Genomic DNA, 27,228 nt, shown 5'->3' with positions numbered 1-27,228 from the left:
CCTGACTCCCCACTAAGGGAATTAATGTTCCCTTCGCTTCCTTCCACCTCTCCTGTTCCTTTAATTTCCTAGCTTGTCAGTGAAATCATTATTTTTTTTCACCAAAATCATAATTTTTATAATGTACGAAATTATATTTAAATTCTTTTGTAACTATAGTTGTCTTTAATGCTTGTACTGTAGGTTATTTCTGAAAATTGAAAGCTACAATAAAGTATAATCATGTGAATTGTATTTGCTGCAGACTGAGGCAGTGTGCTTAGATGTGCACAGGGAGTGGAGTGTGTGTCACCAAACCTGGGTGACTTCAAGAGGAATGCGAGCGTCAAAGCCATGCTGATTTTCCCATTACACTCTGCATGTTCCTTGAAATCATTTTACAGTGTAGCTTGCTTCCTATTATGAAAGGCTTTCCTTTTAAAATATCCTCAGTGGGGTGCCTGGGTGGCTCAGTAGGTTAAGCCTCTGCTTTGGGCTCGGGTCATGATCTCAGGGACCTGGGATCGAGCCCCGCATTGGGCTCTCTGCTCGGCAAGGGCCTGCTTCCCCTCTCTCTCTGCCTGCCTCTCTGCCTACTTGTGATCTCTGCCTGTCAAATAAATAAATAAAATCTTTAATAAAATAAAATAAAATATCCTCAGAATTGAAACTTAGTGTGGTAGTTCTCAAATGTGGTTATACTTTGGAATCATCAAAGAAGCTGTTAAGAAACCCTGACATTTAGAGGATCCCACATCCAGCGTTTCTGATTTAACTGGGCTTAAGCATGGCCTGAACATCTGGATTTTTACATTTTGGGCAGATGATTTCAGTGAGTAGCCCAAGTTGAGGACCCTGACCATTAATGTCAGTCAAGTCAAGTCTTGTGGAGGCAAAGGTCAGGAACTATACTGAGCCCTTTGGAAGCAGGAGCAGAAAGTAAAACCCGATACCAGCTGGAGGCTTCTAGAACATTTTATTTCCTTGTCGGTTGCAGTTGCCTCCTTCATAACCTATCACTGCTATGACTGTTAAATAAGACACACTTCTCCACACTCAGCTTCTCGGGTGTTGTATCTGGTGGTCATTATTCAAATGGAGAGCTGTTTTCAAGTCTGTTCTTTTCTTAGGTGGATACCCTGGGGCCTGGGGAGCTGGAGCTGTTGCAAGGAAATTGCATGAAATTTCATCAGATCCTTGATATTCACACCTACGTTTCAGGAACTGATTTTTTTTTCCCCATTGTGTCTAAGAATTTAGCATGCGTGGTGTTTCCAGTAGTTCCGATCTGATTTTGTCTAATTTCCAGGGACAGTAGAAAAGTTGTTCTCTTTCAGATCTCCCACCAAGGCACCTAGAAGAGCTGGAGGCAGGCTGGTGGGCATGGGGGTCTAGTAGGTGTAGCTGGCTGTGAAGAGGGACTGAGTAGAAGCAGTGCCAGAAGAGCCTGTGTGAACATACTGTCCTTGGGCTGCCTGGCAGTTAGCCTAAAAAACAAGCGTGAGAGAGGACATGGGGTTAGAGCAAAAGCAACCCTGTACTTGACCCTCCGGCTCTCATTTGAAACCAGCTCCACCTGCGTCTGGATTTCTCTCTCCTTATAGTGGTTTTGCTAAATATTGGTGCTGATAGCCTCCCTTGCCTTCTCTAATACATCATCTCCTTTCCTATCCCAGTTTTCTGAGGATCTCTCCAAGCTAAAGTCTGCGTCCGTTACTGAGAAAGTTTCTTTTTAGTACCAACAATATTGCAACAACAGTATTAGAGACTGAAATTGAGAAACTTCTCATTGATACAGTGATAAGGGAATGGATGTTTCAAGTGGAGAAGCTTGCAGTTTGTTAGGAAATGGACCAGACGTCATGCCGAAGGATCGGGCAAGGTGCAGCCAGAGGTACAACACAGCAAATTTTAAAAATTCTTTTCTAAAAAATTTCCATTTTCCACCTATACTTGCCCACAGGATTATATCATTTTTTTGTTGTTGTAATCATACTATCTTGGATTCCTTGTATAAATTCCAATTAAAGGGGAGTTCAGAATTATAAAGCCCACCGTAATAATAGCTGAGTGCCAGTCAATGGTACCATGTCTTCAAGTCCCTGTTACTCTTGTCTTGCTCTCTCTGGGATTTATTTTTATATCTACAGTGATTTTCAAAGCATGTTGCATGGACCTCAGCACTTCTTAGAAATGGAAATTCTCTGGTTTGACCCCAAACCGTCTCAATTAGAAACTCAGCATCTGGGACCCAGAATCTGTTTTCACATGCCATCCAGGTGATTCAGACACATACTCAAGCTTGAGAACCACCATCCTAAATGACCTCAGCTTCCCTTCTTTTGTGTGGATGACTCTTCCAACCTTACTTTCACAATCCCTCCCATCATATTAGCCACATCTAGCCACCCCTCATCAGCTACATCCACACCCAGCGCAGCCACACTCAGCTTTCCATTCCAACAAAGTTAAGACACTACCTCTAATATCTTACACCTCTCTTATCCCCCTGAGATGGCTTCTAAGCTTCTCTGGGGTCTGCCTTCCCTTTAGTGCCTCATTGCCAAACTTCTGGCTACACTTGACTCCTTGCCCAGCCTCCTCTGTCATCAGCAAGCTGAATATGGAGATAGCTCAAATTCAAATTCAAATTCTTCTGTCTCCTTCTTGAACTTTTACACTTCTATTCTATTTCCCTTTCAGATTGCTGTAGATCTTCCTGCATGACTAAGAAAGCTATTAGGAAAATTCAGGATCTAAGTTAATGCATCTCAAACTCACTCTCATTTCAGCTGCCCCTTTCCTGATACTTGGCCATTCTGTCTAGTGAGTCTCCTAGTGAACCAATGCAATAGCTATCCCGGGCTTCCCTGCTGTAAAGATGGAAATCTCCACTCCCTTATCCCCCTCAACAGATGCCCTTGACTGTAATCAATTGCCAAATCCCTTCACCTCTTCAGACCTGAGTCCAAACCCAACTTTTTTTTCTTCTTTGCTCTTCCCTCCTTTCCGAGATCAGCTGCCACCTGCAGTTAATAGTCTCACACAATCCTTCTTCTAACTCCTTGTCCTCTCAATTATCCCTACTGTCCTCATCTTTAATCTCTCCTCTGGCTCCTTTTGCTTTACGTTTAATTTCTTTATTTTTTTGTTATGTTCAATTAGCCAACATATATTACATCATTGGTTTTTGATGTAGTGCTCAACGACTCGTTAGCTGCGTATAACACCCAGTGCTCTTCACCACACGTGCCCTCCTCAATACCCATCACCCATTTGCTTTACATTTGAACATGCCTGGCTATCTCCTGTTTGGCTAAACTCTAAGCTTCCTGAAGGCAGCATCTGTGTCTCTTTGTTCACCCCAGTCCTTGAGGTGATATTCAAAAAGGAATGGTTACTGACTAAATAAAATCCTGTTCTGTCCTCATTTCTCCTGGTTCTCTTTCTGGGCCTTTTCCTGACAGCCTTCTTGAATGGGCATCTTTCCTCTTCTCTCTCTGTGGAAACTGTTGTGTTGAGGGTCATCAGTAGGTTCCCACATGCCCATCTCATCTTTTTTCTCAGCCTTTGTTCTGAATCTCTCTACAATGTTTTATGACTGGCCCCCTTGAAACTTGTTTCTATTTGTTCCCTGGATCCTTGGCACATCCTGTCTTATTACTGCTGCTTGTTCTAGTCGCTTTCTTCTACTTCTTCCTAAAATGAAAAGTGCTTCTCTTCCCTCTCAAGTGTCTCTGTGGAGATTGTCTACTGCCTACTGTCATCAACCATTCTTCCAGTGTAGATCATTTACAACTCTCCCCAGCCTCTACCTTTCTACTGAGCTCTCATGACAGCTTTTCAAATTATCTAGTAGACACTATCTTGAGATACCATCATGGCCTGAAGAAAACAATGCTTCTCCAGGTAAGAAAGCCAGGCTCCTACTATCCCCTTGATCAAGTAGGTAAGAAGTAGTAGCATCTTAGAGCTCCCGGATGGCTCAGTCAGTTAAGTGTCTGACTCCTGATTTTGGCTCAGATCATGATTTCATGTCATGGGATCCAGCCTAGCACTCAATTCTGTGCTCACCAGGGAGTCTGCTGGATATCCTCTCTCTCCCTCTCCCACTGCCCCTCTCCATACCTGCTCTTGTGCTCTCTTTCTCTCGCAAATAAATAAATAAAATCTTAAAAAAAGGGGGGGGGTAGTATCTTACCACGGCCCGCTTCATGAAAGCCTCCTGGGTTGCCTTCTTGTTAGCAGCCTTGCCACCCCAGGCAGCCAGTGCACTGGCCTGCAGGGCCCGTCCATAGGAGAAACTCAGTTTCCAAGGCTTTGGTAGAGGGCAAAGGTTGATAGCATTGAGGTTGAGTGTAGCATCCTCTTCACTCATGCCACCAGACAAGAAACAGATGCCTAGAAGAAGAGAAGCCATTGCACTCTACTAGTCCCAACTTCACTACCCAGCTTGAGAAAGCAAGCCAGAGCCTAAAAGAAATGGAATGCCGCCATTCTTTCTCTACTCAATTTGCATGGAACTGGGTTAGAAAAACTAGTTTGCTTTTGCCAAGGTTAGCTGGGCTAAGGAGCTAAGGAGAGAAGGGCTTTAATAAATAAGTAGTGTGGTGAACTATTGAGAAAATCAATGGATTGTGTGCATTTGGACAGACTCAGGCAATGTGGTGTCATGGAGTGTGAGGGAAGCGCTGGCCACCTGTGAGATACAGAGGTCTGTTTCCTGGATACAAGACTCCCAGGCCAACACCAATGCTGGTGGAACTCCTTCACGGGATAAGGGCTAAGACCTCAAGTCAGAGAAGAAAGAAAGCCTTACCGGGAACAGCTGCAGGAACGGTCCGGTGGAGAGCTGTGACCGTGGCCATAGCCACTTGTTCCGGAGTATACTTTTTGGTGCAGGCGTGTCCAGCAGTCACCATGTTGGGCTTCAGCAAGGTGCCCTCCAGGTAAACGTGATGGTCATTCAGGGCCTTGTAGACAGCAGCCAGGACCTGAGGGACAAGACAACCAAAAGGTGAAACCCAGAGCCAGTCTGACAGTCACCTGACCTTAGCACTTCTAGGTTGCAGGGATGAGAGACAAAGGAATCCTCCTATGGGCTTGGCCAAAGTTTCCTAACCAGCCCCCAGTCCTCATCAGGACAACACACAGGCACCTGCAAGCCACAGCCATTGAGCACAGCCACACTGGCCTAGCCCCACCTCCCCTACTCTAAGTGCTCACTGCAGGGACAGATGGCATGGGTCTGCTTCCAGGAGCCCCTTCACTCCTCCCTTCCCATCACTCCCTTTGGGCAATTGAGCCTGCCTTGATTTAGCTAGCCGGGGACATCTCAGTTGGCCTCTACTCTCCATCCCCATAGAAACTTGAGTAGTCATAAAACTTGAGTAGTCATAAAAACAGACATTTTAGAGACGGAAGCACTTTCAGACCTCATCTCAGTCCACCTACTTGTGCAAGTGGAGAACATGAAATCAGGTTGCATTGCAAATATGAACAAAGTACCTTCTAATGACATTTTGTCATGTGAGTCTCATCTTACTTTTAAATTTCTTTGTTTACATATAATGTAAGTGATCCCAAAAGATAACCACAACCCCACAGCTGGGAATAAGTATTATCAAATCCAAGTCTCAGTACTGCAAATCCTGTGCTTTTACCATAGGAAAATCCCATCATGCTGAAAGAGTAGAAGGTTTGATAAGTATCCCCTTACCTTCTCATTGCTACATAATGATTCCAACTGAAGAATATTTCAATATAACAGCTGATACATGTTAAGTAACAGCTCTTACCTAAAAATAAGATATTTCAACTGGAATCGGGACCTTTTTATTCAAGACTTTACCTTCTCAGTAACATACTGGCAGTGTTCCAAGTCATGGTCTCCATCAGGAATGACCTCTGGTTCAACAATGGGTACCAGCCCATTCTAAAAAGGAAAAAAGAGGAGATAAAATGTGGCTCTGCTCACTGTGATCCTTTCCTTAAGAAGATACTTGACAGTTGCAATTGGGATAAAATGAAACCCTTATAGAGGAATGCCATTCACTAACTTAAAGGCAGTGCAAAGAAATTTAATGGCATCTCTACTGAGCATTTTGTAGCTTAGCCAAAAAAGAGCTGTGAGGTTTAAAAATAAGAAGAAAAAGTTCTCCTGGGAGTACGTAAAATAACGAAATCCTTAATTTCTATAGAAACACATTCTTTTAGAGACTATTCTAGCTACCTTAGAACCCAACTGTCATCCTTTTGGGGCAGTTAAACTTAAATCACTAAGAAGGATACCCCTTGTGTGGGTTAATTAAGGAATTAAGCACTGTGTACAGTTCTAATTGGGACTCTCCAGGTGCCTACATCTCAGGTAACCTCAACATAGTACCCACACAAGCAAATCAGACTTAACTGGGATCCCAGAGACACTGTGTTGGAAATTAGTGTCAGGTCACCATCCTCCAAGATATTCTTTGGGTTGGGGCTAAATCAGAGCTATCACTCTCAAGCTAGGGATCTAAAAGTATGGTGTTTTAGATGTGATAGAGCATAGGTAAGCAATCACCTGGCCATATGGGGCTGGATCACTCTTAAGACCCAGCTGGTAGAACTTTGACAGAGGGCAGCCATTGATGGCATTGGCCTTATGGGCTCGTAGCTGACTTGTGGGACCAAATCTTTCTCTACCACACTTGGCTATAGCAAAAGTGGTAGAAAATGGCAGCAGGATATATTGGTGAGATAAGGCTCATGTACTTATAGTAACATTGGAAAGACAGGTATAGTAAAATTGGAAAGAAGAAAGTTCTTTCTGACTGCTTTTCAGCGCAAGGAGAAGGCAGAGCACCTGCTGACAGATGCTGGCATAGCGGGCCAGGGCGTTGGCATTTTCCTGGATGGCAAGGCTGGATGGACACTGGTTGTCAATCCTCAGCACAGCACGCCATTTCCCAAAGTCAGCACCGTCTCTCTTGTACTGAGCACAGCGCTGAGAGAGGCCATCAAGTCCTGCAAGTCAGAAAAGAGTGATAGGGCCACTGTTAAAGTGAAGTTCTTCCTTGCCTTACTTTTCAGTTAGCAGAGCTTAAGTATTGAAAATATCCGGGTAAGTAAACATTAATCCCAACACGAAGCCCAAACTGGGGCTTTGCACTTAAGGAGAAGAACAGAGGGAATTAATATTTGTTTAACATTTGCTATGTTCCAGGCATAATTCTAGGCATTTTGCATACCTTATCTCATTTAATTATCATAATGATTCTAATAGTTGATGTTACACTTATTCTACAGATGTGAAAACAGGGGCTCCAAGGCGTTACATGACTTTACCATGTTTGTATGGCTAAGAAGTGACAGAGCTGGAATTCAAACTCTGCTTGACTAATCTAATGCTGTGGTTCACACTTGTCTACTTGGGCAGTGAAGGACCTTGCAAAATTGTCTAATTAGTAAATGACAGAACCAGAAGTCAAACTCTGGTGAGTCCAATCCCAAAGCTTGGGACCTTTCCTCTTTTCTGCTGCTGGATTTTTCTCTAAAAATTATACTCTCGGGTACAGAATATCTTCTCTGTGCAAAGCACTGTGATAAGCATGTTATATACACTGTCTAATTAATCCCCATGACTACTCTGCAAAGTAGATATTGTCATCCTATTCTGACTCAGAACATGTACATAACATGACTAGACTAAGGTCACACAGCTACTGAATAAAGAAGTGAGGGTTGAAAAGCAGATGTATGTGGCTCTAAAACCAGGCTGAGATTCATGCTTTGTTTTCCCTTGCTCACTTCTTTGTTTGCCTGCATTTCTAGCATTTCTTACCATGATTCATATCAGCAGGTGATAGCCTTACCTTGAATGGTGGTTTCTTTGTTGGTTCCTGCAAGGGGAGCAGCTCCCTGGTCTAACTGTGAAAATAAATAATTAACAAGTAATTAGCAGGTGTCAGGGGGCCCAGGAAAACAAAAGCAGAGCCCCTGGTATTAATAGTTCTCATCTTTCACAAGCTAAGGAGTTGCATTAGGAAGGTGTATGAGTCACGGGGGTGGGGGTGGGGGGGACACAATTAAATCCACAGCAGAAGGCAAGGACCTAGAAGGAACAATGCAAGAGTGTCAACACTAGGAAGATGAAAAGGATGGAAAGCACAGGCCTGGAGCTTGGGGAGTAAGTAATCGGACAGTACCTGGAATGCAGAGGGGCCATAAAAGAGCAGCTTCTCTTAGCTTATTTGTTCAAAAGACATTTAGGGAGCACTGACACATACTGAGCAAAACATTATTCCAGGAAATCAAAAGAGTAAAGATGCAACCTCAACTCCCAGCATAGCAGAGGCTGAGGTCATGAGTCCAAGAGGTAGACAAGCTGACTCTGGCTTTGCCTTGTTGTGGGCAAACGCCTTGTAAGTCTGTTTTATTGCCTCATCTCTTAAACAAGGATAAGAACTGAATCGACCACCAGAGGTTACAAGGAAGATTAAATGAGCGCTTGGAGTTGTAAGCACTCAACAGATACTAGTTTTCACTCCTGAGAAGTTCATGTAGTTTCGGAAGACTGAGTTACACCTGAAAATAGTTTAGTCACACTAATGATTGTGAACTAAATAATAATTATGCGACGGAACTGTTTTAAAAACTCCTTTCGTCCTTGTAGGAGCCTTATGAGGTAGGCACTACAATTCCCCTTTTAGAAGTGAGAAAATTGAGACACCAGGAGATTGAATACCTTGTAGAAAACTTGGTTGAAAGAAGAAAGCACTAGCAGAAAAATCTAGAAAAGGATCTGGCTCTCAGGGGGAGGCTGATGAAGGAAAAGAGAGTGAATGGCAACTAGACAATGAGAGTGTTCATAGCCTCTGCCCAGAGACTGAGCTGGGAGTTTGCCTGGGATGAGGCAGAAGGGAGATGGGAATGGAAGTGTTCACCTTGATTCCCACCACGATCCCCTTTTCCTTGAGGATGTTTCTGAACAGCTTTCCCTGGCTGTCCTTCTGGTAGAGGGTCTCATGGAACAGGATCACACCCCCGATGCTCTGGTTGATGGAGGTATCCACAGTGAAAAGGATTTCTCGGAACTGTCGGCGATTCTCCTCTGTGTTCTCCACCTTGATCCTCTGCAGGCGGTTTCCCATGGTGCCTAGGGTGGGCGGGCCAAAGTCAGCTTGAGGAGCCAGCCAGGGCTCTGTGGCCAGCCTCCTCCCTCAGCAGGATGGTTGGCAAGACTTTCTTTTTTATCTAGATCTTTAAGACTCCTGTCTCCTTTTTCCATTCCAGGGGAAAGACCTTGGCTGCTGCCAGGATGCTGGCTAGGAAGCGTATAGACTGGATGTGTCAAGGTCAGGGTGAAGACTACCATTGGGTCCAAGTGTATATGTCAGGCCCTCAGGCCTCTCCAGCCACCACCACCCTGACCCAGGTCCAGCCATCAATCTGACTAGATGTACGTACAACAGAAGGAGGGATAAGGTGGGCTCTTGACTTCCCTGGCTTCTACCATTTTATGGTGGGCCAGACAGGCCTGCCACAACTCTCCCTTGTGCCATCCTGGGCTTCTTTTGGCCACGAGCCCTTCCCTATCCTAGATATGGGCATTTCCCTGCCCTCCCTGCCCTTTGCTAGCTAACCTTACACTGACTTCTCATTAGCAGCAGAGGTCTGTGTATCTGATCTCAATCTGGTTTCTGAGTTCTTGGTTTTTCTACAGTCTAGATTCAAATGATCCCTGGCGAGGGGCCTTGAAATGGAGGCCTTGAGCCTTTTCCCTTGGTTTTCAGAAATCTGCCTACCAGAACTACAGGACTCAAAATGTCAATGCTTGCTGGGTCTTCTGCTCCCACTCCTGTGTACCTTTACTCCTCTGAGAGGAAAAAGAGTGCAATTGTTGCTTGCCTTGGCTAAGTTGTAGAAATAAGAATACGCTTGCTGTAGGACGAGACTTGCACTCACCTACAGACTCATCTGCAGCCAGGATCCCCTTCCCATGGGCAACAATGCGCTGTGCAATTTCGGAGAGCTCCTTCTTCTGTTCTGAGGTGAGGGCTGGAAATTGGTAGGCCATGGTGACTGGTCTGGAAAAGAATGCAGAAGTGTCCTGAACAGAACTGCAGGCAGCTCAGACAGGTTCATGACCGAGGCAGAGAAGGGGTACAAACAAACCCTCTCTAGGCTCCTTTGACACTTCTGGCCCACTTCCATAACTGGATGAACAACTGAGTTCTGGGCTCATCCCCCTGTTAGCTTAAGTGGTTGCAATTAGCCATAGTGGATGAAGGTGGGCTGTCAGATTTCCTGGTCATCCTAAAGAGAATGTCTTCCAGGAGACCTTTGGGTTCACTGAACCAGAGACTGGGCCAGCTCATTCGTGACCCACTTGCACCTGATGAATGGATGGCACTGTGATACTTGACCATGTCTCTGTGGATTTCTGGTCCCTTTGTGTGCTCTGGGTGTCTTGAGGCCAGGACACTGAGACTTTTAGCCTCTAGGGTCATCTCCCATTTTGTTCTGTTAGCCTGTGTTATTCTCTGGGTAGCAAGCTTGAGAGGAGATGACCTTGCAGTTAACCTCTCTTAGCTTTGGGACATAGAGGGTATGGGGTATAAGGCTGGACTATGACTATGACACCATTTGGGTAGAGAGGGATTTTCCCTTAATGCCTCTGGGCTGGAGGCTCCCACAGACTCTAAGGTGCCAAAGTCATATGGTGATCCCTGCCCCAGGAATTCTTAGCTTCACTGCTCTAGCAAGGAAGGACTCTGGTTTGAAGACCCCCTATCCAAGCACCCACCTCAGTGGTGGTCCTCTGAAAGGGATCATTGTTCTCGTTGGGCTGCTACTTTGGGCCAATCTTAAAAATGCAAAGTCATGGGGCACCTCGGTGGTTCAGTGGGTTAAAGCCTCTGCCTTTGACTCAGGTCATGATCTCAGGGTCCTGGGATTGAGCCCCACATGGGGCTCTCTGCTCAGCAGGGAGCCTGCTTCCCCATCTCTCTCTCTGCCTGCCTCTCTGCCTACTTGTGATCTCTGTTTGTCAAATAAATAAAATCTTTTTTAAAAAAGGCAAATGCACAGGGCTCTCATCTTGAATGTTAGAAAGAGTAATTTTGCATATGTTGGACTATGAAAGAAAAAAATGGTAGTAAAGACTATCTTGAGTGTTTTCCTATCCAGTCCTATGACCTACTCCTTTCCCTGGTCTCCCCCCCTTCATACACTCATCAGTAGGGTAGACATCCCATGTCTGCTTTCTACTTCCTGCAAGCCCAGGATACCTCAGTTCTCATTTGATCCACTCAGCAATGAGGTAACCAGGCCAACTAGTATCTCCATTAATTAATGAGCAAGCTGAGACTCAAAGAAGTTAACTGACTTGTCCAAAGTCTCAGCTATAGTGAGGCAGAGCTCCCCACCCAGTCCTGACCCTGATGGCAAATCAGTTTCTTCACATTTTCTGCATTGCTCCAAGGCAGGCTTGATATAAGAAGTGGATGGGGCTATGGAACTAATTCTTGAAAAAATATTGTTAGTATCACGGATGCCATTGTCACTTCAACAAGAGTCCTCATCTTAACCCAAAAGCCTGGAACTACAGTGCTGTCCCTGAGGACAGGACAGGCTAGTAGTGGCCAATGATCTCTAGAGAAGATATTCTTCCTAGGCCACTCCTGTCCCAGCCACATGAAGATCATGTTTCCCCTTGGTTACACATGAGTTTGCAATATCATAGTCTGGGATTACTTGCTGTAAATCTGGTCACTAGATCTTTATGTGGAAAAAAACAACCTGAAGTTGGTGACCTTCAGGCCAAAGTGCAAATTTTCTCTCTTAGTTTAGGTAATTGCACAAAAGAATTCACAAATACGAAATAAAGATGTTTCCTTAATGAAACAAAAGGAAAACATAGCCCAGTGATAGCAAATCACCATTAATGCCAAGTACTCTGCTAATTGCTTTACAAGTACTATATAATTCAGTACTCATAAAAATAACCTCAAAAGGCAGCTGGGCTTCGCCCACCACTACCACAAAACAGATAAGGAAAAAACATGAGAGAGTTTAATTATTTTTCCAAGGACAATTAACTAATAAGGCATAGAGTTGGGATAAGGGGTAATACTCCCCCCCCACTTCTGGGAAAGAGTGAGCCTGGTGAAAGGTATCCGTCTTTGGGTGACTCTTGATAACACCCCCAGAATACTTGTTGAGGATACCCCCAGAGTACCCAAAGTCCATGGGCTGTGGCTCATCGTCCATATACCATGGACCTCGTTAATTCATAAACATCTCACACATTCACACAGTTTTTAGCTACTAGATCAGACAGACCTGGGTTCAAGGATCAGCTCTGCTTCCTCCTCACTTAGACCATGGACAAGTCAGTTAACTTCTCAGAGTCTTAGTTTACTGTGGAATAAATGGCACTAATATCTGCTCTGGGTGTCTCATTGCCGAGTGGATCTACTGTGACCTGTGACCACTCTACCCATTGTAGTTGCTCAAAATATATTTGTTGAGTCAATTGCATGATAAATATGAAGATGTTTTATAATGCATTATGAAAAAGTTGGGTATTGAGGCGCCTGGGTGGCTCAGTCATTAAGCATCTGCCTTCAGCTCAGTTTATAATCCCAGGGTCCTGGGATCAAGCCCTGCATCAGGTTCCCTGCTCAGTGGGAAGTCTGCTTCTCCCTCTCCCACTCCCCCTGCTTGTGTTCCCTCTCTCTCTGTGTCTCTATCTCTGCCAAATAAATAAAATCTTAAAAGAAAGAAAAGAAAATGTTGGGTGTCATCATTTCTCTCTTTTTAAATTTATTAAAAAATAGTTACCTGAAATTCCATGTTTCTATTTACTACCAAGTTATTTTTTTCCATCGAGACAGTGCGCTGACTCGACCAGAAAAAAATACAGAGAAAGGTCAAATCGAACCAATCCTGTTTACGGGAAGTTAAACTTCTACAGAGGGATTAAAGGTCTATACCACATCAGCACAAATGTTGCCCCTCTGTTAATCATAAAACAGGGTCACAGACCAATGTTCATCCCCAGGAGACAGGAGGCCAGCTGGGAGTAGGTAACTGCAGAGAATGGTTTCATGCTCCTATAAGCCTCTGCTCACCGTGGTCTCAAGCCAATTTGATTTTAAAATGTGATGGGAAGTTGTTCACATCATATTACTTAATAAAAGGGGAAAAAGCAAATTTCAGAGAAGTATGTAATGCATAATATCATACTTTTTTAATTAAAAAAATGCTGTACCACATACTATTTGTGGATCTATACAAGCAGAGAATAACCACCCTGGGATTCCCTGTGGGGCTTGGGATGGGGTGGACCAACTCTCACGTTTTACTTTATAAATTTTTTGTAATGTTGATTTCTCAAATAGGCTTATATATGACATTATGTATTATACATTAACAGGTGATACATACACAAATCTTGGAAGAGGTTGTGAGTATTGAAAATATGAGAATAGAAAGCAATCACGGAAAAAACAGCTGCAAAAGACCTCAGGGATATCTATAGCAACCCTGCCAACTTTGAAGATGGGGGAACTGAGGCTCAGAAAGACTATGTCTGGTGGCCCCTTCCAAATTGTGATGCTCTAGAATTATAAACCACATCCTACTGGCTTATGACTCAGAATCCTTTTTCCAATCCTTTTTAGCAAAATAGCACATGAAACCTACAGTACGGTTAATTCTGCCTTTCTTCAAGAGGTTCTGTGAAAGGAGAATGCCTTGTAAAATATGAGTATTTAACTCTTGAAGAAATATCAGAAAGTAGAGAGTCCATTCACTTCTCCAACAGGCAAGGTGGATGGGTTTTCAAGAGGACATGAGGGGCTTATGCGTTGAAAGCAATGATCTGCAGGTACTGTGAGCAAGGTTTCTATATACAGACGTCTGAGGATGCCCACAGCTTCATTACCCTCCTCAGTGTCACAGTGACAAATGCAAGGAGATGCCTTAGGACAGCCTGGTGCCTTTGAGCCCATGTGAGGTAGCACAGAAAAGAGAACTGAGTGGCTCCCTTTCTTTTAGGATTACAACAGCTATACTGCACTTAGCACCTGGCGCTCTAGCGCAGGCCTGGGTGGTGCCCAGAGGCACCTTCACGTAAGGTGGCCGGAGTTCAAGCCCCGACCAGGTCCAAACTGGCGAATGGAGCTGTAGGTAACTATTTAGAGAGAAGTTTATTCTAAAAGGCACAACATGTCTATCCGCACAACATGTCTATTTTTCAGAGAGTAGAGCAAATGTCCCAAAGGACATCAGCCTGCTTTTGACTCTAAAAAACTTAAGCTGTAGGATTTCCAAAGTAGGAAATGTTACAGGAACTGTTAAATGAGTGGAAGTTGTACGATTCATAATCCAATGACTGCGGGGCTCTGTGGCCTTTCAAGGCCCGTTCCGCACTTTCTCATCTGAGCAGTGGGATCAGGCAAGGGCAACACACACTAGGAGTCCATTTGTGTGACCAAAAAACTTAAGTGCCAACACTAGTGGGTGTAGGAAGAGAATAAAGAAAATGACATAGGACAACAGGTCTGTAAATAAATCATCAAAATAAGCAGTTGTTACGGGGAGAAAAGGAATGAGGGGGAATCTTGATAAGTGATTAGAACCTAACCAAGAAAGTGTGTTGAAGTCAGAGACAGAAGAGCCTTTATACGAGTAACACCGGCAACGGTCTCAAACACTCTGCCTCAGCTCAGAGGGTCAGCAAAGCTATGGATGAGCATTTATTTACGCTTAGGGAGTAAAACAACCATTTCAGCACACCAACACATCTTGGCCACCACCGAGTTTTTCCTGAAAATAAAAGCAAGCAGACTTTCTCTGCTACATGTGTAGGACCATCAGTGACCCTCACTCCCTAGTGCAGTCCAGGCAGACAAAGGAAGTTCTGTTACTTACAGTTTGGGAGAGGAGAGGCCTCTTAGGGATCAGAAGCTGTGGACGAGGCAGCAGCTGCCAAATAGGACGAACCTTTGGGAACACGCAGTTTTTATAGACCTCCTATCAGAGTTTGTTTGTTGGTTTTGGATTGCCTTTTTTTTTTCTTTTCTTTCTTTCTTCTTCTTCTTCTTCTTCTTTTTTTTTTTTTTTTTTAAACTTTCACCCTCCCCTTGCCACCTTGGCCTGATAGGGAGGTGTTTAACCAGTGCCTGATTGGCTCATAAACACCCAATCCCGATCACGCTCACACACTCACTGGACTCAGGGAATGTTAAAGCTATAGGGGAGACCCTGTAGTTCTTAATGCAGACAGTTTGTTTTTTCCAGGTGAGGAAACAGGCACAGAGGATTAGGGGATTCCCCTAAGTCACAGAGTTAGTAAATGACAGAGCTCTAGAGCCACCAACAGAACCTGGGAAGAATGTCACCTTAGCTCTAGCACTTAATAAATGACCTTGGCCAAGCTTTGCTTTCCTTTCCTTTCCTTTTCTCTTTTCTTTCCCTTTCTTTCTTCCTTTCTTTCTTTCTTGCCTGCCTTCCTTCCTTCCTTCTTTTCTTTCTTCTTTGTCTTCTTTTTCTCCTTTCCTCCCTTCCAACTTCTCTGGGCCGTAAATATCCTCCTCTATAAAGTGGGATCTCAACTTCACAAGAGCATTGAATGAGGCTATAGAGTGCCTGTACGCAATAGGCATGAGCTCCTTCCTTGTCCTCCAAAATCAAGCTGGGCCCCCTGATGTTTTTAATACCAGAACACACTATAACTACCCCATTATCATTCTTTCTTACCCCTTACGCATTTGTCTTTAACGTTTGTAAAAAACTAGAATACAACCCAAAGTGATTGGTGTAAGCCACCACCAGCTTCCCTCGTTATGGCACTGTCTGCGTAAGGGTTCATTCACAGAGATTTTTTTTTTTTTCCTGAGTACTAAACTACTATCTAATTCAAGAGAAAGCAAATAAAATTGTCTTCCTGAGGCAAATAAAAGTTCTGGGGAAATCTAAAAATAATGAATGACCATGATGACAGGAAAGCATAGAAGTCTCAGGACTAGATTCCTTCGAAATAACTCATAAAATGGAAGGGGGAGAAAAACCCTAAAAACCAAAGTGCTCAATGGTATAGGGTGTGGCGCTCTAGTAAGTGAACTGTCAATGGAATGAAGGAAAATGAAGCTGAGAATTAGGTTGTCTTCATAGAGTTTAGGCTCAGACAGCTTCTAAAAGTGGGGGAGCATTAGACATTGAACATGAGACTTAAAGGCAATTGAAATGTTTGAAACACAAAACTGAGGTTCATTTGGTTGGGAAGTTTTGGCCAAGGCCTGTCCTAAGGAGAGCAAAAGGCCAGGCCAAGTAAAGGTCATCAGCATTCTTGACTCCACGTGCCCCCTGAAGGCACACTTTCTGGTTTCCCAATCTCCACCTGATGCTCATGCAAGCCCCTGCTGCCTGATTCATCAGACCAAGATGACTTGATCTGGGGATATGTGAGTTTCATCAGATCTGATTTTTGCCAAAGGAGAATGGAGGATGAAAGTGGGGGATAGCGAAGACAGAACAGAGAGCAGGGTTAGTGACAGCTGTTGTGGGGGTCAGGGCTAGAGTGTCAGAATCGTGATTAAAACACGCCACCTGCCAAGAGATGCAGGGTAGAAATAATTTAACTTAAGCCACCCACATGAATTATTCTTGTTATAACAATGATAGCGATAGTAATAACTATTTTTTAAGGTGTTAGGATGCATCTGGTTCTTTTTATACATAATCTGCTGTCTCAGCACTCCTCTAAGGAGAGGTTTCTTACTCCTATTCTCTGGATAGGGAAACTCTCATTCGGAGAGGGTAGTAACTTGCCTAGAATCACAGGACAGCTACATGGGGACTCCTGTTTCCTCCAAGCCAGCGATCTAAAGCAAAGCTCCTTACCTTTTGGCAACCGCAGACAGCATAAATGTCCGCCCTCTCCCCCTCCCAGCAGTTTTTAACCTTGGACATTAAACCTGCATTCATCAGAGAAGAATGCCTTGCGTCGGCAGACCTGGGTGGCCCTGCTCTGGCTGGGCATCACTTCACGTGGACAGCAGCCTGGCCAGGCGTGGCAGAGGAGCGTGGACACATTCACCCCTGATGGGTGCCACCTGCTGCTGCTTCCGTGGCATCAGCATTTGGCCACCTCCAGGCTTGGATGCCCAGCTGAAACTCAAAGTTCAGGAAAGCAAGGGCAAGGCTTCCTGGAGCTCAGAGGGACAGCAGGGCCTGAGCAACACAGACTGCCGGCAAGGTTGTTTTGTTTTGTTTTTTAAGTCTCTTAACTTAGTCAATTGCTCAAAACTGAGATAGGACATGATATGTGGAAAGAGCGTGGGACTTGGGAGCTGTGAAACCCTGGTGAAGCCTCCAACCTCTCCGATCCTCATTGTTGCCATTGGTAAAATGGGCTGGTGACGCCTCCACCCAAAACTGCTTCAGAGGCAGGAATGAAATGACATCTGGTGGGGGGTGTAGCACAGAGGACATTTTTATTAAATTGCCTGATCTGAATGCGTACTTCTGGCTTAAAGGTTTCCAAGTGCAGACTCTCCTACAGGCAAAAATCAGATGTCATCCATGAGCATTTCTGTCACTACCTCCAATAACTGCCTTGTTTATTCTCCAGTCCCCACCCCACCCCACCCCAGATAGTTCTGATTTGAGTATGATGGGCCACGAATTCAACATATTCAACACTCAATAGAATGTTAGTAATATTATAGGGGAAGAACTTTCATAAAAAGGGGCCACATCTACATGTTGCAAGGAAGACCCATGATTGGGTCAATAAAGCATCTTACGATCTCTTTTCCAACCTGTGGTGCAGATGTTTCCTTACTGTCTTGCGATCTGCTGTGGGAGTGGGAATGGTGTCAGCAACCTGAAAGCAGCAGTCATTGTTTTGGTCCCAGGGATGGAGCTAGTGTTATTTCAGCATGATTCCCAAAGTGTGTATTGAGGTTCTCTGTATAAGGCATTTGGTTAGCTCCAGAGGCATTTCGCAGAGAGGATACTTTTGTAGAGAATACCCGACGAGGAAGGCAGGCCTGTTGTCAAGACACTTCTAATCTAAGGAGTGGGAAGAGAAAGTTGAGGTGAGAATCAAATAAAATCAAACCAAATAAGAGAATGCATATTAAAGAAAGTACCAAGTTGTGGTGGTGGTGATTTGTTACTGAGGGTTCAATGAAGGCTCCATGAAGTAACATGAAAGAAAAGTCTAGATATTCCAGACTGCCACATGGCTAAGCCGCACTCCATACCATCTGATCCAGTGCGTCAGACTAGAAGACCTATGTGCAGAAGGAGAGTGAGAATGTAAAATGACCTAAATTCTAGGGCTTAGAAATACCATCCCCTTGAGACTAGACACAGCTAAAGCTTGAACGTGATAAAGAACAAGGTTTGTCTTGTCTGAGGAAACATGCGGGCTGTTAGGACGCTGGAGAGATGGAGTCAGAAATACTGCAGAATTTCAGTATTAGGGTGACCAGTAGTTATCTGACAGGAAAGAGTTACACTGGGGTCAGCCGTGACCACCAGCCCCCACTGTCCCAGATTCCCTCCGAATGAGTTGTTTACTGCCGTGTCAGTGTTCTCTCTTTGCCTTTTGCTCAATCATATCAAAGTTCAATTCTTCCCTATCTAATCAGGACTCTCAGTCACTTATGTCATTTATGACCCCCCACATGTATTTTTTTCACTATTCCTTATCTCTTTGGTGGAACTGTCTGGCCTTCAGGATGGGAAGGCATTGCGCACCAGTAGAAAGAGGTAGAGCTAGGGAGGCAAAAGATGTGGGTGGTGGTCTAGTTCTGCCCCAGGCTAGCCAGGGGACTGAAGGAAACCATGTTCTCTTGGCCTCTAATTCCTGACGTGCAAAGTGGGCTTAGGAATACCACCCCTGTATAACGTTTCCGTGTGGTCCCAGAGTGAGCGATAGCATCTAAGTGAGTGCTTTGGAAACAATAAAGCCCTACCTAATTACAGGATGACTAGACTGAGCTACTCCAGGGAAGCAAACGCTACCAGTGCTCCTGTGATATGCGTGTACATGTGTATACACACACACACACGAGAATCAGAAAACAAGGTTCTGGCCCTAGTTCTATGCTGAACAATGGAACATATTGCCCAAGGGAAGGCAGTACCATTTGTTGACCACTTACTCCTCCCAGGACTTTTTGTGGGCATTTCACATAGAATACATCATTTAGCTGGGTAGGCGTTGTTTTGGGGAGGAAGGAATTGATCCTATCTCTGGCTCAAGGTCACATCATTAGTAAGTATTGGGGAAAGGACTTAAATATCAATCTGTGATTTTAAAGCCATCTTAGGGCCTTGGACTCATCATCTTTGCAGTGAAGGAGGGATTGCTTCTAGCAGCAATATTCTGTGGTCTTCTCCACTGAAATTGCATGTTTTTAACACACATGGTTGTCCTAAAAAAAGTAAATGATTTTAAACAACAGTAAAAGAAACTTAGATTAGACTGTGAAATGTTTTGTTTTGGGAAGTATTGTTAAAATAGATTATTTATTAACTAGAAATCTTCAAAATACTGGGGCACCTGGGTGACCCAGTTGGTTGGGCGTCTGACTCTTGATTTCAGCTCAAGTCGTGATCTCAGGGTTCTGGGATTGAGCTGGCATTAGGCATCAGACTCTGTGCTCAGCAGGGAGTCTGCTTGAAGGAGTCTCTCTCCCTCTGTCCTTCCCCCAGCTTGCGCTCCTACTCGTAATCTCTTTCTCTAAAATAAAGAAATAAAGCTTGGGGGGAGGAGGAAAGAAATCTTCAAAATACTGGTATGTATGAAAGAACATGGGTAGTTCTAACTCCCTGTCTCATATTCCCCTTCCCTTTGGGTTGCTCCGTCCCACAGGAATGAAGAGTGCCAAGCTGACCAGATCCTGGAAAGCTGGATGAAGAGCCCAGACTCTGAGAGGCAGCCAGTCAGCCAGCATCTGCAAATAGTGGGCCAGTCCATTGCTTAGTGACCACCTCAGTGCCATCTACTCTCCCACAAAGTGAAGAACAGGATCATTCAGCCTCCCAGGTAATTAAATTTCAAACTCAACCTTGTGCCTTTCTGAATATCCAGACATAAATTATTTTGTGGCATGTCAATATCCTTTCATCATTAAGAATCTGGACTTTGAAGTCATATAGCACTTAAATTCTGACTCAGAGCTTCCTTGCTGTGTTATTTTGGGTAAGTCCTCTAAGCTCTTTGAGCCTCAGTTGCTTCAGCAGCAAAAGGATAATAGTCAAATGTAAGCTACAACATTGTTGGAGGATTGGCTTAATGATGATGAACAAAAAGGGTTTTGCATAATGCCTGGTAAAGATTAATTACCAGATAAATAACAGTTGCTATCATCTTCTTCATCATCATCCCCTTCTTCTACATTCTCCAAATTCCCTTTTGCCTCTCAATTACCAAAGAAGAGTCACAACACCCAACCTCATCATGTCCTGTGTCCTTTATCCCGAATCCTCACACCTCACTCCCACCCTCAGAAGCTTTCTTCATTTAATAAGCAGAAAAATTAAGCTGGATCCTGAGTTCATCTCAAAAGTGGCATACCCACACCCAAGAAAATGAACACTCCCCCCACAAGAAGATAGTGGGGATTTTTAGATGAGGAAGGATTTTTTTTTCACCCATTAGGGTATCCAAAGTTTGAAAGGGTGACTTATACTTTGAAAAGGATGAAGAGAGAGGTAGAAGCAGGTCTGAGGAGATGGGATAAAATGGTAATGTGATTTGTAGAAAGTGGAAAGAAGCATGAAGGAGGAGAGATGAATAAAGGGATGTCCATGTATTAGGGACTTAAAAGTGAGACAGAAAACCATTAAAATCCTAGAGGAGAATACAGGCAGGAACCTCTTCGACATTGGCCATAACAACTTCTTACTAGATGCTTCTCCTGAGGCAAGGGGAACAAAAGCAAAAATAACTATTGGGACTTCATCAAAATAAGAAGGTTCTGCACAATGAAGGAAACAATCAATGAAATCCAGAGGCAGCCTGTGGATTGGGAGAAGATATTTGTAAGTGACATTTGTGATAAAGGGCTAATATCCAAAATCTCTAAAGAACTTATAAAACTCAACACCCAAAAAAACCCCAAGACCCAGTTAGAAAATGGGCAGAAGACGTTTTCCAAAGAAGATATACAGATGGTCAACAGACACATGAAAAGATGTTCAAAAGCACTCATCATCAGGGAAATACAAATCAAAAGTACAAGAAGATACCACCCCACATCTGTCAAAATGGCGAAAATTAACAACACAATAACAATAGGTGTTGGTGTGGGTGTGGAGAAAGGGGAACCCTCTTGCACTGTTGGTGGAAATGCAAACTGGTGCAGCCACTCTGGAAAACAATAGGGAGGATCAAAAAGTTAAAAATAGAGCTACCCTATGACCCAGCAATTGCTCTACTAGGCATTTATCCAAAGGATACACAAATACAGATTCAAAGGGATACATGCACCCCAATGTTTATAGCAGCATTATCAGCAATAGCCAAATTATCGAGAGAGTCCAAATGTCCATTGACTGATGAATAGATAATGAAAGTGTGGTATATCTATATAATGGAATATTACTTGGCCATAAAAATGAATGAAATCTTGCCATTTGCAGCAACCTGGATGGAGCTAGAGAGTATAATGTATAGAGAAAGACAAATACCATATGACTTCACTCTTATGGGGAATTTGGAATTTAAGAAACAAAAGAAACAAACATAGAAAAAAGAGAAGAAAACCAAGAAACAGACTCTCAACCACAGAGAATGCATTGATGGTCACCAGCAGGGAGGGCGACATAGGTGACGGGGACTAAGGAGGGCACTTGTGGTGATGACACCAGCTGTTGTACAGAAGTGTTGAAGCACTAAATTCTACACCCAAAACAATATTACCCTGTACGTTATCTAACTAGAATTTAAACAAAAACCTGAGGAAGGAAAAACAGAGAGCGAGCTGGCCATGCAGCCACTCTTCCAGAGTTAAAAAAGCAGGTGGAGCTGCAGGAATGGCCACCACGCCAGGCAGGCAGGAGCCAATTTCCTCAGCACGCCTGTGCCCACCATTCTGGAAACATGGCTGAGCTGCACCTCTGCAGGCCAGTTCCCTGTGGCAGAGCTGGCTCCCGGCTGTGCTGGGTCCCACTGCACAGCCACACAGAGGTGTAACTATGAGGCTGGAACAAGTCATCTCTGAGGCAGGGAGCCCAGGGAGGTCCACATCCAATTATTGGCACCTCCACGAAGGAGGCTGTGGGCAGACGGACCCTGTTAGGCAACTGCTGGTTCCCCTGAGGCAGGAGAGGGGAGAATTCACCCTCTTTAAATCTGTTTCCTGCCCTGGGCCTGCCCTCTTCTGCCAGAGGCTCTCCTTTGGGCCCGTTGTCCAGGGAAAACAAAGACCTTTGATCCTGGTGGGGCAGTGGTAGGGGTGGGGGGTGTAAAAACCACCACTTTAGAAAGTGGGGAGACAAAAGGCAATCACTTATTATTACAAGTAACTATATTCTGGAATGTCATGGTCAAGGAGCATGGTCAATATGCATTAAGTATGATTGCTAGAGCTCTTGTCCATGCGGTGTGTGGTCAAACCGGCCAATCTTTTTTCCAGTGCTCCCTCCTCTCCTCCAGCTCCCAGAGACACTGTCCCTGGGATCTTTTCTGTCATGCATTCTGGAATTTTAAGGTTAGCTGCCAGTAGTGGTTCTGCAAAAGTGAAGGTCCCTTTTGGGTCTAGGAGGGCAAGAAGGCAAGATCGCAAAGAGCTATGGTTAACTCACACCTGTGCTTGGCTTTCTTTGCCCTTGTAGATCCAGATAGAATTGGCTCAAACCTCTGTTCGACAACCTCCAGAAAGCCCAAGCCTTCCCCCAGCTTTGAGGGAGATTCTGGGGGTTAAGGTCACTCTGGCTCAGCGCTTCTCATTTCACTGAATCAGTCAAGCACACCGGTCATGCCCCAAGCAAGGATACGAGTCCTGTCCCTACCTTGGTGACCCAGAGGGTAACTTGACTCCTTCATTAGATTTCCATAAAAAAGCAAAAACAAACAAGTGAACAATGCAGAAAGTCCTTTCATAATGTTAAAAGTTTAAATGAGTCATATTAAAACCCTAAGAACTTATTTGAATAACACCAAGTGGTTAGAAGCATTCCTTTCAGGAGAGTTGAAGAAAGACTTGTAGTTAAAAGGCAGAAACTGAGAAAAGAAATTACTGATTAGCTACGGCTTAAAACCTAGTTGGCTCTTAGGGATTGGCTGTCCTTCGGTTTCCATTTCGTAACCTTGAGGCATTTACCAGCTTAGATTTTGGCTTGCTTAGGTAGGCTCTCTGGCATTCGCGACACCTCTAACGGCCTCCTTGTATAATTGATTTAACCATAGACATAGCTAATGGTCTGTGGAGAGGAAGGGTATTACATGATGGCCATAGAACAATTTAAAACGGAACTTTAGTCATCCCTGTTCCTAAAAGTCCTTCGAAACAGCCCCCCTCACCCAGGTGGGGTGGTCCAGTCACTATTAGAGGCTCTACTTCTCTCCTCTGCCATGTCCCCTGTTCATTTCTTCCCTCTCAGTTTGTCCTTAGAAGTCCGAATTGTTTGTACTCAACCAGTAGGCTGAGGCATCACCCCACCACACACCTCCAGACCTTTGTATCTCCAAACAAATCAATGTTCTGGGCTGTCAGAAAGAGCCCTGTGCTCTGCTCTGATAGGCCACTCAGAAAACCTGAAGCTTCGCCAACCTGCCCCACCTTCCTTCAGGGGTATTTGGTATTACATCACAATTTTGGTTTCTCTCGTAAGCATATTCCAAGGTTGTGTGGTGAGGGCCACGAGAGAGGCAAGCCCCCTTGTGAGTTCAAAGGAAGATCATCTCTTTCTCTGAGATGGTCAGGGAAGAATCCAAACGCAGACCCACTGACCAGAAGCAAGAGGGTTGAGGTTTTCCTGCTCTGAGGTAGAAGTTCAGGTACGTGTTTTAGAAGGAGGTGGGTGCCAGGCTTCGAGGAGGAACAATCCTCCTGTGGGCCTGTTTTCCCCTTGCCCTACTGCTCTGAATGTGGGAGTGGAACAGAACCAGAAAACACCAGAGAAGAATGAACAAAGGACAAGTATTCCTTTGTACCCAGATGATGTAATTTCACTTTCTTGAGCTAGACATGGCAAGGACAAACTGTGACTCTGTTAGCTAATCATGGCCTGGAAGAAAGGCAAGGGAAGATCTGCGCAATTCGGAACTTTAAATTATTTGTTCCTAGATGTTTACCTCCTTTAAAGGGGGTCTTCAAAGTCAAGCCCACAACTGGTGTGACATTTTTACACAATTGCTTATAAAGCCAGCAACAGGGCTGTTTTCATTAGGTATGTATCAAAGAAGTTTTTCATCTTGGCCAAGGAGGGCATCTAGCCAAGGCTGGAACTACTTGGCTATTAACATACAGACTATTTAAATTTGGGGCATTTAACTTTAACCAGGACCAACACATAAAGATAGGAAGATCTGTGCTTCACATTTAAGAAAGGACTCAAATTTGGTTTCGACATTATCACCAAATGAGTTATACACAAAATTATTGTTAGATGTGTATATTCAGAGCATTAACATGTTAAATGTATGCACCCAAAATAATCCTGGTTTTGCCATTTCTTCATTTTTAACATATTTACTGGAAGCTGAAAATTAGGGGAGTAGCTTAGATCTCCTGTGGCCTCTGAAAGGCCCTGTCCCATGCCTCTTGATTATGTAGAAAGAGAGATACTTTTGTTCTACAGCAAAGGACTGTAAACCTGGGCTTAAGTCCCTTAATTATTGGGAAGATCGCCTGAAAGAAACATCAGGAGAGGATCCCTGGACGAATATGCAGTCGGTCCAGTCCGTCAGAGGTGCAGAGAATGGACACGTTGCCTACCCAGGCCCACACCTTTCCTGCTGGAACTGTTTCTGGTGAATAACACTGATGTGCTTTTGGTATGCTATGCTCTGACTTGCCTGCGGGCCAAAAGCAAAAACTGGTCTGCGCTACTCACGCTCAGGACATTGTCCAATAATCCCCTCACAGAGCGTGCTCGGTATGAAGTACACAGACAAAAATTCTTGCCTGGACTGAGAATTATGAAGAGGTGTGCAACTCCTGGACAGTCGGTTTAATTGTATCTTCTAATGTCATGAAACCACTTAGCTGACCACATTTCCATTTCTCATTGTCTGCTAGTTCATCCAGAGACATATTTTTGATCTACTCATACCATTGTTATTAGTCTGGCTAGTTCTCTTTTGGTTTATCTCTGGGTTTTTGTTTTTTGGTGTTTTAGTGTATGTTCGGTTTTGTGTGTGTGTGTTCTTACATTTTATTCATTAATCCAGATGTTTTTTATTTTTAATGAATAGTTTGAAACAGGAATTTAAATGTATTTTTCCCAAATAGTAAAGTATGTGAGGCATGCATGTTCTTTTTTTTTTTTTTTTTAAATATGATTTTATTTATTTATTTGTCAGAGAGAGAATACAAGCAGGGAGAGCCATAGGCAGAGGGAGAAGCAGGCTCCTCACTGAGCAGGAGCCCTACCCAGGACTCAGTCCCAGGACCCTGGGATCATGACCTGAACCAAGGGCAGACATTTAACCAATTGAGCCACCCAGATGTCCCAGCCATGCTGTTCTTAACCTTCTTCATGCATGTTCTTAAGTGCAAATAACAGACTCAACTTGTCTTAGCTTGGGCTGCTCTACCCAAATACCATAGACTGGGTGGCTTAAACAACAAACATTTATATTCTCACAGTTCTGGAGGCTGTGAAGTCCAAGATCAAGGTGCTGGCAGAACCAGGGTGTGGTGAGGACATGTCTCCTGGTTTGCAGATGACTGTCTTCTCATTGTATCCTCACAGGACCAAGCAGAGAGAAAGGAAACAAGCTCTCCCCTGTCTCTTCTTATAAAGGCACTAATCTCATCCATGAAGGCTCCCCAAATGCTCCCCAAAGGCTTCCCAAAGGCCCCACCTCCTAGTACCATTACATCAGGGGTTAGGAATATGAATTTTGTGATGACACATTCAGTCCATTACTAGCTTAAGCAGAGAAGGCTTTGTTAAAGGGTATTTGGTAACTCACAGACCTCTGTGAGAGCCAAAGAACTAGGATTGTAGGGTATAATACGCAGCCAAGAACAAGACAGTCATGGTCAGCACATCTGACCATACCACAGGATGGTTCTAACGAAAAGAACTTTTTTAAAAATGGACTCAGGGGGACATCTACAACTCTAACACGACTGCCCCAAAACACTCGTGACACCACATGTCCCAGAGGAATAGCCTCCCTGAATATGCCCCCTCATGTGGCTCTTCTCCACATCAGGTGTCATGGGGGCAGAGTAACGGGGAGTGTAGACCTAAGTCATAGACCTGATTTATGGATTCTCCTGGGAAAGCAGGACTTGTTTACAAAGTGAGAAAGGTGTTCAAAAGATATTGGACCACCATGATGAAGTGTTCTGTTACCATAATCACAACACTATTTCTAAAACAATTCAGCGTTCTTCTGAGATACTGTTCATAATATACTTGATTAATACATATATGTAGGGGCGCCTGGGTAGCTCAGTGGGTTAAGTGTCTGCCTTTAGCTCAGGTCATGATCCCAGGGGTCTGGGATAGAGCCCGGCATTGAGCCCTGAGTTGGGCTCCCTGCTCAGCAGAGAGTCTGTTTCCCCCTTTCTCCATCCCTCTCCCTCCCCTCCTCCTTATGCTCACTCCCTCTCTCTCAAATAAATAATAAAATCTTTTTAAAAAATAATACATACATGTATATGCGCCTATAGCACACACATGCATATTATGCTTTCTCTTTTTCTATGAATGCATTTTACTTTTTCCTTGTAGTACTCAATTGTTTTAATTACTTTAACATTATGATACATGTAAATATCTAGATGACCTCCCCAACAATCTTCTTCAAAGGTTTCTTGGCTCCTCTTATCTTTTAATCTTCCAAGTGAACTTTAAAAGGGTTTTGTGAAATTTTCAATTTGACATTCTGATTGAAATTATAGGAAATAATTGCTGTGTTGTTAGAACTTAGCACCAAGAAAGATAAAAATGGCACCCCATTTACATTTTCATTTTCATAATTCACTAAATGATCACAGTTCTTGTGATAATCGGCTCTATGCATTTCTTGAGAAGTTTATGCTAGGAGCTTTTTTGTTGTTG

At 44.0% G+C, this 27,228-nt stretch overlaps 1 protein-coding gene and 1 long non-coding RNA gene across 2 annotated transcripts in view; one reads left to right on the top strand and one right to left on the bottom strand.

Annotated features, from left to right (window-relative positions):
* Positions 1 to 936: 936 nt before the first annotated feature.
* Positions 937 to 15,047, bottom strand: ALDOB (aldolase, fructose-bisphosphate B). Its single transcript, XM_059411180.1, has 9 exons — positions 14,899 to 15,047; positions 9,925 to 10,046; positions 8,904 to 9,115; positions 7,833 to 7,887; positions 6,824 to 6,984; positions 5,831 to 5,914; positions 4,799 to 4,973; positions 4,181 to 4,380; positions 937 to 1,466 (listed from the first exon to the last, which is right to left on the bottom strand). The coding sequence occupies exons 2-9, from the start codon at positions 10,034 to 10,036 to the stop codon at positions 1,371 to 1,373; spliced, it is 1,095 nt and encodes a 364-aa protein (XP_059267163.1). The 5' UTR covers positions 10,037 to 10,046; positions 14,899 to 15,047; the 3' UTR covers positions 937 to 1,370.
* Positions 15,048 to 19,172: 4,125 nt separating this feature from the next.
* LOC132024549 (uncharacterized) overlaps positions 19,173 to 27,228 on the top strand; it is a 26,152-nt gene continuing 18,096 nt past the window's right edge. The window contains exons 1-2 of the long non-coding RNA XR_009406258.1: positions 19,173 to 19,255; positions 19,856 to 20,029. This is a non-coding gene — a long non-coding RNA (uncharacterized LOC132024549). The remainder of the gene's footprint in view (positions 19,256 to 19,855; positions 20,030 to 27,228) is intronic.

This window comes from Mustela nigripes, chromosome 9 (genome assembly GCF_022355385.1).
Source record: "Mustela nigripes isolate SB6536 chromosome 9, MUSNIG.SB6536, whole genome shotgun sequence".
In the NCBI taxonomy this organism is placed as follows: domain Eukaryota; kingdom Metazoa; phylum Chordata; class Mammalia; order Carnivora; family Mustelidae; genus Mustela; species Mustela nigripes.
The sequence above is the reverse complement of the archived record's forward strand: the minus strand, read 5'-3'. Positions and strand labels throughout refer to the sequence as shown.